Genomic DNA, 14,159 nt, shown 5'->3' with positions numbered 1-14,159 from the left:
CTATTGCAACATTAGTCATTCGAAGTGCTAGAGGACTCTGCATCTTTTTGCACAATTGTCAAAAAAAAAAATGTATCGGCATTACCAGATAACTAGCAACCCTTTATTGCTCAGTGACTGTTTTTGTTTTTGTCAATGTCTTTATGTCTCAAAAGTGTTCTCTGTCAATTGACTGTCTGTTGTCGTACTAGAGCGGCCCCAATTACCGGAGACAAATTCCTTGTGTGTGTTTTGGACATACTTGGCAAGTAAAGATGATTCTGATTCAGATAATGAAATTAACTAGTGTTGCGCTAGCTAGTTGTGGTGCTTACATGTCACCTCTGACAACAGCACCTGCCACAGCTCTAACAGCCCCTGGTTACGATGGGATTTGTAGTCACGGGAACTTATTGGCAAAGGCTACTCCTTACTGTTTGAAATCTCATGCTACTTTGGATGACTGTGATGTACAGAAGTAGCTGCACATGCTTAAATAGAACATTTTCAAGGAAAAGATAAGTAAAGCCAGTCTGATGACACTTTTTTTATATTATATTATATTTTTTATATATATAAATGTTGCGCACCAATTGCAATAGTAAGGGGAAAACCTTTGGTTTATAAAACTTGAGGCCTATTTTATTGGATTCCTTGAACCACAAAATGTACACTTTGATGCCACGTGTCAGTCTAGCGAAAACAGAAGCAACATACGGGCTCTAGGGTATTTTCAGGAAATTGTCTATTTCCCATACAAAGTGTGATCTCACTTGTGTCTTATCAGATATATTTGTTTGTATGACCCTAAGGGGCATTATACCAAAGGGGACCTTGGCATCATGAAAGTCAAAGGCTTATATTTTGGGCGAAACCTCTCTACTAGATTGGTATTTTAAGTCTTTGTTTTCTTTTGTGTCTATAATTGCGAACAAAATGTTGATTTTTGTTTTAATTATTGTAATTATGAAATATTTTTGTTGCGCATGTACCAGGTGGGCTGCTCTCACACTTCTACACATGCACACACAATGGTAGAGCAGGAGGTTGGTCTGGTTTGTCTACATTTCTTCCTTGCGCAGAATTAAATGGAAATCCCTACATTGTTCTGTCACAGTCACACCCACCAGTCATTTACAAGGCCATTAACCTTGTTATCTCATAGTACTTTGGCCTTGCATGTTCTCTCTGACTTAGAAAAAAAATAGTTTATTTTTGCTTGGAATAGTTTTAATTTGTTACTGCCTTTCTAGTTATTTCCCCTATTCACCTTGTCTAACAGTTGTTTTTGTATGATGCTCCATCTTGGCACTGCTACTTGTCGGGAGACAATGACCAAATGAGCCATCTGAAAAATGTTTTTCGTCTCCCTACATCGAAACAGACTTGGCAGCGGCGACATCTTAGAGTCAAGATTAAGCTTAAGCTAACCTTTTCTCTGCTTTTATTGTCTCTATAGCACATTGCCTTATCTTCCCATCTGAAAACACATGGGAGCACACGAGGGCCCCTTTCTCCCTCTGGGGTTAATTTTTAATTGCTTTCAGGAAGACATACAAGTGAACTGCTATTTAAACTGTGATCTCATTTGATAGTCTCTTGAATAGAACAGTCACTAATCCTTTTTTTTTTTCTTGGCCCGCTGACCCTTTCAATACTTTGAATGTGTAGCACAGCTTCTCGATCATGGCTATATTCTGTACATGGCTATGGAGGTATCGGAATTATACTGTGATAGTTCTCACACCGCTCCTACTGCTGCCTCTGCCTCTCGTCATCCCCACCTCGGTAAGAATGACTCTTATTTGGGATTGATGCTGTTGATTTATGGACCAGTGAAGTACTCATGTGAGCACTAATGAGATGTAATATAAGAGCTGTATCACAACATTAATAAACATTGTTTTAATGAAAAGCGCTCAGATAGTTTCAATCAAAACTGAGCTTAAGTAACTTTTGATTTCTAACTACTGTATAGATATTGAAAGTGCACCTAATGAATTGTCTTATAATAAATAGAGTTGTGAGTGAGTAATGGCCATTAGGGGCATAATCAGTTTTTCCCCTCCTCTGTAACAATTAAATAACTGCATATGTCCATCCCCTGTAGACTAGCATGAGATTATTCATTACTGACCTTTCCATTGATTGTCTCCTGATGCTACATTCTCAACAGTAGAGATCTTTGTGGTGACTTCATCATATATTTGAGGAGATTTTTGTCATATAAAACCTCTCTGTCCTACAATGGTGGTTTCCAACATCATGATGGAAATATTTGAGTTTTAGGTGTGGGAAATGTTGCTTTTTGGGATCACTGTGCTCATTGTATGCAATTAAAATACACCAATTAGTTTCACATTTGTTTTTTTCCATGTGTCAAGATAAATGTACAATTACCTAGAATAAGAAGTGCAGTCAGACTCAGTGTAATAAATAAATTATCATAGAGAACACAACATCCATCCATCCATCCATCCATCCATCCATTCATCCATTTTCTACCGCTTATCCGAGGTCAGGTCGCGGGGGTAGTCGCTCTAGCAGGGATGCCCAGACTTCACTCTCCCCAGCCACTTCATCCAGTTCTTCCGGGGGGATCCCGAGGTGTTCCCAGGCCAGCCGAAAGACATAGTCTCTCCAGCGTGTCCTGGGTCGTCCCCGGGGTCTCCTCCCGGTGGGACGTGCCCGGAACACCTCACCGGGGAGGCATCCGAATCAGATGCCCCAGCCACTTCATCTGGCTCCTCTCGATGTGGAGGAGCAGCGGCTCTACTCTGAGATCCTCCCGGATGACCAAGCTTCTCACCCATGTCTCTAATGGATAGCCCGGACACCCTGCGGAGGAAACTCATTTCGTCCGCTTGTATCCGGGATGTTGTTCTTTCGGTCACGACCCACAGCTCGTGACCATAGGTGAGGGCGGGAACGTAGATCGACTGGTAAATTGAGAGCTTCGCCTTTCGGCTTAGCTCCTTCTTTACCACAACGGACCAATACAAAGTCCGCATCACTGCAGACGGTGCACCGATCCGCCTGTCGATCTCCCGTTCCATTCTTCCCTCACTCGTGAACAAGACCCCAAGATACTTGAACTCCTCCACTTGGGGCAGGATCTCATCCCCGACCTGGAGAGGGCACGCCACCCTTTTCCGACTGAGGACCATGGTCTCAGATTTGGAGGTGCTGATTCTCATCCCAGCCGCTTCACACTCTGTTGCTAACTGCTCCAGTGAGAGTTGGAGATCACGGCTTGATAAAGCAAACATAACCACATCATCTGTAAAAAGTAGAGATGCAATAATGAGCCCACCAAACCGGACCCCCTCTACGTCTCGGCTGCACCTGGAAATTCTGTCCATAAAAGTTATGAACAGAATCGGTGACAAACGGCAGCCTTGGCGGAGTCCAACCCTCACCGGGAACGAGTCCGACTTACTGCGGGATATGCGGACCAAACTCTTGACTCCGGTCGTACAGGGACTGAACAGCCCGTATCAGGGGGTTCGGTACCCCATACTCCCGAAGCACCCCCCACAGGACTCCCCGAGGGACACGGTCGAACGGCTTCACCAAGTCCACAAAACACATGTAGACTGGGTGGGGCGAACTCCCATGCACCCTCGAGGACGCTGCAGAGGGTGTAGAGCTGGTCCACTGTTCTACGGCCAGGACGAAAACCACACTGCTCCTCCTGGATCTGAGATTCGACTTCGCGACGGACCCTCCTCTCCAGCACCCCTGAATAGACCTTACCAGGGAGGCTGAGGAGTGTGATCCCCCTGTAGTTGGAACACACCTTCCGGTCCCCCTTCTTAAAAAGGGGGACCACCACCCCAGTCTGCCAATCCAGAGGCACTGTCCCCGATGTCCACGCGATGTTGCAGAGGCGTGTCAACCAGGACAGCCCCACAACATCCAGAGCCTTTAGGAACTCCGGGCGAATCTCATCCACCCCCGGGGCCTTGCCACCGAGGAGCTTTTTAACCACCTCGGTGACCTCAACCCCAGAGATAGGAGAGCCCGCCTCAGAGAACCTAGACTCTGCTTCCTCATGGGAAGGCTTGTCGGTGGAATTGAGAAGGTCTTTGAAGTATTCTCCCCACCGACTCATAACCTCCCAAACAACAAGGTGTGTAAATTAAATATGAGTACAGCAAACTGTGCTGTTCTAGACGACGACTGCTTCTAAATGTCAGAACTGTCATACTGCCACGGGCCTATTATTTGTCTGCCAAGATACTTTTCACACACTAAATTCTCAAGCAGCATGACCATTGTGACGTAAGTGTACCAGCTTTTCTCATGTTGGATAAAAACCCCAATGGAATTAGAACTGATATAAAAATGGCAAGTTAAATTGATACACATACTGTACATTTTAATGCCTTTAAAGTAGAATGAGTTGAATGCGTAACACTACATACTGTACATAAATGTTAAGGGCTGACTGAGTTGTTGTCAGAATAATCAAAGCAAATCATAATATTGTGGTGACATTTTATTGCATCTTTATTGCCTTTACGGGCTTCCACACCTACTATACTAATCTTGTTCAGGAAGGAGCTTCCATCAGTGACCTTGCACTGTACAATTGTAAAGCCTGATAAATCATTAAAAAAAATAAAAAATCATTCTGTTGATAGGCTAACGCTCCATTCATTCAAACACTGTCTGTTGAATGTATCTCATCACTGTTTGACATGAGTTATGTTCACATTGTTTTGAAGTTCTTGTCCACCCTTTGGGGTTCTCTATGATATTAAAACATTCTCAAGGAAACAGCACATTTTACCAATAGTACGATTCCAACGGTGAGGATGGGATGGATCCCTTAATTCAGTAATTTTCTTTCGAATGTGTTTTATATTTCATACAGAGCAGTGATTACATTGTGCAATTAATGTGTGCTACTTCCATCTTTTCTGTGATTTTCATAGTGTGTGTCACGCTGTGTGTTTTGTCTCTTGAATGTACATTATATCATACAGGAGGCAAAATGTGGCTTTGTGATCATCCTAATGGCTCTGTACTGGTGTACGGAGTGCATCCCTCTGGCTGCAACGGCCCTGCTCCCTGTCATTCTTTTCCCCATGATGAAGATCATGGAGTCAGATGAGGTATCTGCAGCTGTACAGTATATGACATTTTGTGGGTCTCTACTTGAACAGGAAGTGGCTGAGTAGTCATTTAACCGAAAAAGTTCCCTAACGTGTGCAACACGTGTCACTGTGACCCAGGTGTGCATCCAGTACCTGAAAGACTCCAACATGCTCTTCATTGGTGGGTTGCTGGTGGCCATCGCTGTGGAGCACTGGAACCTACACAAGAGAATTGCCCTCCAGGTCCTGCTTTTTGTCGGTGTCAAACCTTCGTTGTAAGACTTCACATCCTCTATTTGTAGCAGTCCTTGTCCAAAATAACAGCTTCATGTGCCCTTCTAATGTATTAGTTTTAATTGTCTTGTCAGCCTGATGATCGGCTTCATGGGCACCACAGCCTTCTTGTCCATGTGGATTAGTAACACGGCGTCCACGGCCATGATGCTGCCCATCGCCAACGCCGTGCTGCAGCAGCTCAGTGACTCGGAAGCCAACGCTGAAGAAAGAGCTCAGGATCTCCAGGCTGCCAGGCACGGCATGGAAAACCAGGGCTTTGAGATGAATGACACTAATGAATGCAAGGAGGTTAAACAGAAGGGCAGCAGCATCAACATGGGTGAGTGTGTCACCCCAAGAGTTAGCTAGTTTGCTAAAGACATTCATTGGTTGTTAATCTTCTCTTTGGATGTATTTCTGCTTTTTCAGATCGAGATAACGTGGATGTGACAGACAATGATGTTTCAAGTAGGTTTTTATCTTTTTTTTTTAATTTGTTTTTGAGATAACAGGGGTATTGAAAGTGGATGGGGGCTTTGTTGGCAACCATTGACTAATATAGAAAAGTGTGGGTGTTAGTGTGGTTTTTATAAGCATACAGCATGCAGTTCTTTAAAGGCACAAACTGACATAGATGAAAGATGTGTTGCCATCAAAATATTAAAACATCTGCATCTTGTTAGCACCTAATCATTTAGTGCTGAAACTATGATAAAATATAAAAGGTACCAAGGCCAAATCCCATTAACGTTCATAGTTGCTCATTTGGTAGCTCATTTGGGAAGGTTGCACTGAAAGTCTCAAATCTCTCCATTCAGAGGGTTGCGCTTGGAGTCCAGAGATGGCAGAACAGCGTAGAAACAAGCGGGAGCAAAAGTACATGAAGCTGACCAAAGGCATGAGTCTGTGTGTGTGTTATGCAGCAAGCATCGGAGGGACAGCTACACTCACTGGAACCACACCCAATGTCATCCTGAAGGGCCAGATTGATAAGTACGTACTTGTATTATACAACACGCACGTTTGTTAAGCTCATTCAATTCATCTAGTGTGTGTGGCTTACTTTCCAATGTTGATGCTTGATATTACTACAAACTGCTATTCTCTCAGAAGTTGATTGTGTATGTTTGGAGATACTGTTACTGATGTTAAAGAAATACAAAAAAATATAATAAAAAAATATTATATTGGCGGCACGGTGGACGACTGGTTAGAGCGTCAGCCTCACAGTTCTGAAGACCCGGGTTCAATCCCCGGCCCCGCCTGTGTGGAGTTTGCATGTTCTCCCCGTGCCTGCGTGGGTTTTCTCCGGGCACTCCGGTTTCCTCCCACATCCCAAAAACATGCATGCATTGGAGACTCTAAATTGCCCGTAGGTGTGAATGTGAGTGCGAATGGTTGTTTGTTCGTATGTGCCCTGCGATTGGCTGGCAACCGGTTCAGGGTGTACCCCGCCTCCTGCCCGATGATACTTGGGATAGGCTCCAGCACGCCCGCGACCCTAGTGAGGAGAAGCGGCTCAGAAAATGGACGGATGAATATTATATTGTTAACACATCACAATATATTGTAGAAATTCCAAGATGCCATGCAAATACAGTATGCACCTGGGGGTTTTTGAGCAGTACAGGAATATACCTAGAGTGATCTGATTTGACACCACTGTTACATTCCCATCAAGTGTTCGGTTTGCCAAGGCCCAATTTACAACCCCAATTCCAATGAAGTTGGGACGTTGTGTTAAACCTAAATAAAAACAGAATACAATGATTTGCAAATCATGTTCAACCTATATTTAATTGAATACACTACAAAGACAAGATATTTAGTGTTCAAACTGATAAACTTTGTTTTTAGCAAATAATCATTAATTTAGGATTTTATGGCTGCAACACGTTCCAAAAAAGCTGGGACAGGTGGCAAAAAAGTTGAGGAATGTTCATCAAAAACCTGTCTGGAACATCCCACAGGTGAACAGGCTAATTGGGAACAGGTGGGTGCCATGATTGGGTATAAAAGGAGCTTCCCTGAATTGCTCAGTCATTCACAAGCAAAGATGGGGTGAGGTTCACCTCTTTGTGAACAAGTGCGTCAGAAATAGTCGAACAGTTTAAGGACAATGCTCCTCAACGTACAATCGCAAGAAATTTAGGGATTTCATCATCTACGGCCCATAATATCATCAAAAGGTTCAGAGAATCTCGAGAAATCACTGCATGTAAGCGGCAAGGCCGAAAACCAACATTGAATGCCCGTGACCTTCGATCCCTCAGGCGGCACTGCATCAAAAACCGACAACAATGCGTCAAGGATATCACCACATGGGCTCAGGGACACTTCAGAAAACCAATGTCAGTAAATACAGTTCGGCGCTACATCCGTAAGTGCAACTTAAAACTCTACTATGCAAATCAAAAGCCATTTATCAACAACACCCAGAAACGCCACCGGCTTCTCTGGGCCCGAGCTCATCTAAGATGGACTGATGCAAAGTGGAAAAGTGTTCTGTGGTCTGACGAGTCCACATTTCAAATTGTTTTTGGAAATTGTGGACGTCGTGTCCTCCGGGCCAAAGAGGAAAAGAACCATCCAGACTGTTATGGACACAAAGTTCAAAAGCCAGCATCTGTGATGTTATGGGGCTGTGTTAGTGCCAATGGCATGGGTAACTTACACATCTGTGATGGCACCATTAATGCTGAAAGGTACATACAGCTATTGGAGAAACATATGCTGCCATCCAAGCAACGTCTTTTTCATGGACGCCCCTGCTTATTTCAGCAAGACAATGCCAAACCACATTCTGCATGTGTTACAGCCTGGCTTCGTAGTAAAAGAGCGCAGGTACTAGACTGGCTTGCCTGCAGTCCAGACCTGTCTCCCATTGAAAATGTGTGGCGCATTATGAAGCGTAAAATACGACAACGGAGACCCCGGACTGTTGAATAGCTGAAGCTGTACATCAAGCAAGAATGGGAAAGAATTCCACCTACAAAGCTTCAACAATTAGTGTCCTCAGTACCCAAACGTTTATTGGATGTTGTTAAAAGAAAAGGTGATGTAACATAGAGGTAAACATGGCCCCGTCCCAGCTTTTTTGAAACGTGTTGCAGCCATAATGATTATTTGTTAAAAACAATAAAGTGTATCAGTTTGAACATTAAATATCTCGTCTTTGTAGTGTATTCAATTAAATATAGGTTTAACATGATTTGCAAATCATTGTATTCTATTTTTATTTATGTTTAACACAACGTCCCAACGTCATTGGAATTGGGGTTGTACAATGCTTAACCACTAATCTGCATTAGCATTTTAATTGCGGGGTGTTTAGGCCAGACACTTACAGCGCTGCTATGTTAACAGTTATTACATTATATTAGCATGACACGCGCTTCAGTACCTAAAAATATAATAAACAAAGAGGAACAGTTCACAGAATGTTACGTGCGGATATTGCAACGGGGGCTTAAATTTCAAACTCCCCTGAGGTTGTGCAATTTGGAAACCATCAAAATTTGAAGGAAAAAAATACCTGAAAAGCGCACAAAAAAAATCATAATTCATAAACCATAATTGTCAGATTTGACAAGATTTAAGCATATCTAGTGAGACTAATTATTGATTTAACTCCACAAGTGTGTTTTTTTTAATACAGATGATAATGTACTTACATATAATGTAAAATATAAGAATTATCATATTGACGACACGGTGAACGACTGGTTAGCACATCTGCCTCACAGTTCTGAGGTTCGGGATTAAAATCCCGGCCCCGCGGCTGTGTGGAGTTTGCATGTTCTCCCCGTGCCTGCGTGAGTTTTCTCCGGTACTCCGGATTCCTCCCACTTCCTAAAAACATGCGTGTTAGGTTGATTGAAGACTCTAAATTTCCCAGAGGCGTGTCTGTGAGTACGAATGGTTGTTTGTTTATATGTGCCCTGCGATTAGCTGGCAACCAGTTCAGGGTGTGCCCCGCCTCTCGCCCGAAGACAGCTGGGATAGGCTCCAGCACGCCCGCAACCCTAGTGAGGATAAGCGGTACATAAAAAGGATGGATGGATATATCATATTTTATATTTTTATATAAGTTTTAAATTAATACACAGCCCGTTTTTTGTTTTATAAAGGTTTTGTGATGTGACACTAAATCAGCAACGGATTAATAAAATTTACATTTCCTCTGGGAATTTTTGTTTTTAAATGTGAAAATCTGACCTTAGATGTTTAATTGTAAGTTTTGTGCGATGTCTATTGCGATTTCACTGTTGTCACTTGACCAGCTATGGGACAGCAGTGTAGCTCAATTCTACCGCTACTGTACCACTACAGTTCGTACCCCCAAGTATGTTTGCTGGAAAATGTTATGGTATGCAGCAATGATTTTGGCACGCTTTAGGAGATTTGAGTATCAAAACAAAAAAATACCTACCATAGATGTGTTTGTACTCTTTTGTTGAAATCTGTTATTAAGTGCTTTGAAGCAATACTATTACAGTATTTCATTGCCAGTATTGACACAATTTTACAGCTCCCCTCTAAACTGTTATTTCCTACCTTCACCCACAGACTTTTTCCGGAAAATGGTGGTGTCATCAATTTTGCAAGCTGGTTTGGCTTTGCATTCCCCAACATGATTCTCATGCTGGCCTTAGCTTGGTTGTGGTTACAGTTTATGTTTCTGGGCCTCAAGTAAGTCAGAGTTTTTAGACTTTGAACAGCTAACCACACTACGATTAGACAAAGTATTTTATTGGGCTTTTCCAGTTTCAAAAGGTCATTTGGATGCGGTGCAGAGAGCGCAGGTGACAAGGAGGCCTACCAGGTAATCAAAGAGGAGTACAAAAGGTTGGGCAAGATGAGCTTCGCTGAGGCCAGTGTGCTGGTTATCTTCACGCTGCTGGTTCTTCTGTGGTTTACCAGGGAGCCTGGCTTCATACCAGGCTGGGCCACAGTTCTCTTCAACCAAAATAAAGCGTGAGTACGACAAGGACTATTGATCAGTGTCAAAAATAATTTAGGTGTACAGTTGAAATCAATTTCTGTCCCTCAAGTTAAACCCAATGACCCCTTTGGCCTTATTATTAGACTCCAAGGTTTTCAATCTTTTTTTCCACCTGTAGAATTACAATGACGTCCTCAATTTTTAAGTGTTGTTAAGTTGAGCAACGGGACACATGGAAGCTGTTTTAATCCAAAATGGCAGTCTAATGGAGTGTTAGATGGCAACCTGGCTCATCAAACATCCTGTCTTTTTGTTTTGTCCACATTATTTTACACTGTTTTATACACTTTTTTTTTCATGTGTTTACTCATCAGTTACGTCACAGATGGGACCGTGGCTATTTTAATGTCAGCACTGTTCTTCTGCATCCCCTCCAAATTTCCCAGATGTGGCGGGACATCTGAGGACGGTAGGCAAGCTGTTCACCCGTTATCTACCATGTGCAAGTACGTTAACAATCTTAGTAGTTCATAATTTTGCTTATCTTTTATTTATGCTCACGTCAACCAGTTAGACAGTAAAAATAAAGAGCTATAGTTGCCTCTGCGCAGTTGGCTCTGCATCTAGTGCAGTAAATTTCCAGCGGGCTTGTCAGGAGAGGTTTTACAATCACATCTATTCTCTCTTCCGTTGAACGATAACATATAAAGATACTGTCAGTAACTTTTAGGGCTTGTTAAAAGCCATTTAGCTGATTCTGTGTTTTCATATAACCGTTATCAGATCTCCTTCCTCATTTGTAGCCTGATATCTGCAAGGTCAATTTTGGACAACCACATGTTGCACCTTCACACAAAATTGCTTGTGTGTGAATGAATAATTTTCTCTCTTTTGCCAATTCAAACGTTGTGTATTTGCTGCCTCGCAATGAGTTTGGCTTCTGTCTACAGAAAGATGACTTTGAGGTGCCACTGTATATTTTGTGGAAAATGTCCATGAATCTATACATTTTCAACATGTTCTTGTCTTTTAGTAGTTTATGACATTTTTTGTTCTCTTCAAGGTGTGTTTTTATGATCTTTGCACATTTAGTGTAAGCTTTTACCATGGCCATGGTTGACCATGTCGAAACCATTTGTTCAAATAATTTCTTATCTTCAAACAGGAGGCCCTGCTGAAGCTGCGCCTCCTCTTCTTACTTGGGAAATTGTCCATGAAAAGATGCCTTGGAACATCCTTTTACTCCTGGGAGGAGGATTTGCTTTAGCCCACGGTAGTGAGGTAAGCTCACACCACATTTTCCCAATTGAATTCTTTCCACAGACATTTGGACAGAGTTGTTTGGTTAAGGTGTCTGGGCTGTCCACGTGGTTAGGGGAAAGTCTCGTACCACTGCAGAGCATCCCTCCCTTTGGTATCTCCATCCTGCTGTGTCTGATGGTGGCCATGTTCACGGAATGTTCCAGCAACACTGCTACCACCACCCTGTTTCTACCGATACTCGGTGCCATGGTGAGAGCCAACACGATATACTTTGACTCCCCCAAACCCCCAATCACCACCATCTTATTTCTCTCCAGGACTTAACATTGAAGACCTTTATTGTTGTATAATAATGTATATTTTTTTTCATGTATTGGTCCTTAATCTACAGCCATACCGAGAATTATCTTGTGACATGAAAACAAAGTGATCATGTTAGGACAACAAAGTAATCACATAAGAAGAACAATTTCATCTCGTTGTTTTGAGAATAAAGTTGTAATAATACGAGAATAAAGTATTAACTGACTTAACAAGATAGCTGTAATGTTACGAGAATCAACTCCTAACTGTAAGAACATGAATCATTATTTTTATAAGATGAAATGTTAATGTTGTGATGTTGGTAAAATAAAGGCAGAGTTGAACAAGAAGAAAGTTAAGATAATAAAGTCATAACGTTATGAGGATAAATTCACAATGTTTTGAGAATGAAGTTGTAATGTTACAACAAAGTCATAATCTTACAAGATAAAATTTGATGAGATATTTTATGTGTAATAAAAGTTTTGCCTTGGCTGCAAAGAGGTGTATGTTCAAATCATCGCAGTCTGAGGTCTCACATCAAACTGTTTTCCATTGGCTTCCCTAGGCCACCGCCATTAAGATCCACCCGCTGTACGTAATGTTTCCCTGCACCATCGCTGCATCTCTGGCTTTCATGCTGCCTGTGGCCACGCCCCCCAACGCCATCGCCTTCTCCTACGGCAACCTTAAAGTCATGGACATGGTGAGTGATGGCCTTACACAACGTACAGTAAAGTCTCAGTGTGTGGTGCTGGTGTGCTTTGGGTAGAGAGATGTGGAATCCAATTTTGGATAAAAGCAGCTTATATTAATCCTTTGTCTGATCATATACTATTTATTTGTAAAAACAAAACATCCAACTATTACTGTGGAAACTGAGCTAACAGATATATTCACTCTAAAAGCAAAATCAATGCGCAGTATACATCCGCCACAACTTTAGGTACGCCTACGCAATCTGAATGAGATGCAATACAAGAACTTTTTGATATAATATTGTTTGTGTTTTCAGGCCAAAGCTGGGTTCATCCTGAACTTCCTTGGAGTCCTGACCATCAATATTGGCATTAACACGTGGGGGGTGGCCATGTTCGATCTGAACACCTTCCCCAGTTGGGCAAATGTTACTAATAATCCTTGAATTTAATTTCAGGGAAAAACTGCACCATCAAATAGCGCTTTTTTCTTTGCATCATCAAATTGTGCTCAATTGAGCTTATTGAACATTTAGGCCAATCACGGCCAAATGGACATGTGGCTGCAAACACTGGGACTAATTTTTGTAATATTTTCAAATAAATGAGCACAATACAGTGGAGCAAATCTCTAGTTAGTCAGGCCGATTAGAACTTGATGTTCCTGAAGTCACACACTATATAAAATTATAGTATTTGATCCACAACCACACACAACCTTGCCATGATACATTTTTGGGCCACTGCACAATCCAAGAGCATCCAATGCAAGAGCTTTATCGAACAAATCTGCCTTTACAAAAATAATAATGCTCAGTTTTGATGACACTGTCAGAGAGATATTATAATTAGCAGTATGTTTAATATTATGGCTGTAGAACTGTAGCAGCTGTTGCTAATAGTGTGTCTTATTTTGTTAGATTACACCAGGGTCAACTTTTCAAAACAGTTCCAAATATGATGCACTGTACCTCTACAACATGCCCACAATAAAAATTATTATGTTAACAGCTCTTTTAAAACTATCAATCAAAACTGAGCAATTGTTATTTCTGTAGAGGCAAAATATTTGATACAGCTTTTTTTTTTAATTATTGGATCTTATTAGATTGTGCAAGTGTACCTAATAGTGTTCAAACAGTGTTCATACATGATTTCTCACTCTACTGTTTTCCTAATGTGCACATTCAATTGTACTCACGAGAAAAGTCCACATTTTTTTGGTTTTCTTTTTTCAGTCAACTGTATATTTTAATATTCTCCTAGGAAGCAAGTTAAGTGTTATTGTTTGGCATACTGAGGTTACATGTGAGCTTATATGTTTCATATGAATTGGGCCCTGACCTTGACCATATGGAATAATACGAACGAAATGTGATTTTTGAAAGTGTTGTCGTTGCTTTAAACTTGATTGTAACATTTTTTTGTGTGTGCAAGTGAGTTATGTTGAGCTTCCAAGACAATAAATGTGTATAAGAGAAGTGCTTACAGGTTAAAATCTACTGAGCTCCAATCATCTGGATGAGGAGGACGGGGTCTCGAACGAGGACAGAAGGCAAATCCCTTCAAAGCGGTCAATACGGGAGTAAAGCA

The 14,159-nt window shown here is 41.8% G+C and overlaps 1 protein-coding gene across 1 annotated transcript; it reads left to right on the top strand.

Annotated features, from left to right (window-relative positions):
- Positions 1-1,506: 1,506 nt before the first annotated feature.
- Positions 1,507-14,047, top strand: LOC133482462 (solute carrier family 13 member 2-like). The gene is made up of 13 exons (XM_061782625.1): positions 1,507-1,767; positions 4,971-5,099; positions 5,220-5,356; positions 5,450-5,697; positions 5,787-5,825; positions 6,176-6,350; positions 9,927-10,049; positions 10,125-10,334; positions 10,677-10,771; positions 11,468-11,583; positions 11,653-11,814; positions 12,437-12,574; positions 12,884-14,047. Exons 1-13 carry the CDS (start codon positions 1,666-1,668, stop codon positions 13,010-13,012), a joined length of 1,803 nt encoding a protein of 600 aa, XP_061638609.1. The 5' UTR covers positions 1,507-1,665; the 3' UTR covers positions 13,013-14,047.
- The last annotated feature ends 112 nt before the right edge of the window (positions 14,048-14,159 follow it).

This window comes from Phyllopteryx taeniolatus, chromosome 8, assembly GCF_024500385.1.
Source record: "Phyllopteryx taeniolatus isolate TA_2022b chromosome 8, UOR_Ptae_1.2, whole genome shotgun sequence".
Taxonomy (NCBI): domain Eukaryota; kingdom Metazoa; phylum Chordata; class Actinopteri; order Syngnathiformes; family Syngnathidae; genus Phyllopteryx; species Phyllopteryx taeniolatus.
Note: the sequence above shows the minus strand (reverse complement) of the source record. Positions and strands in the feature narration are given on the sequence as shown.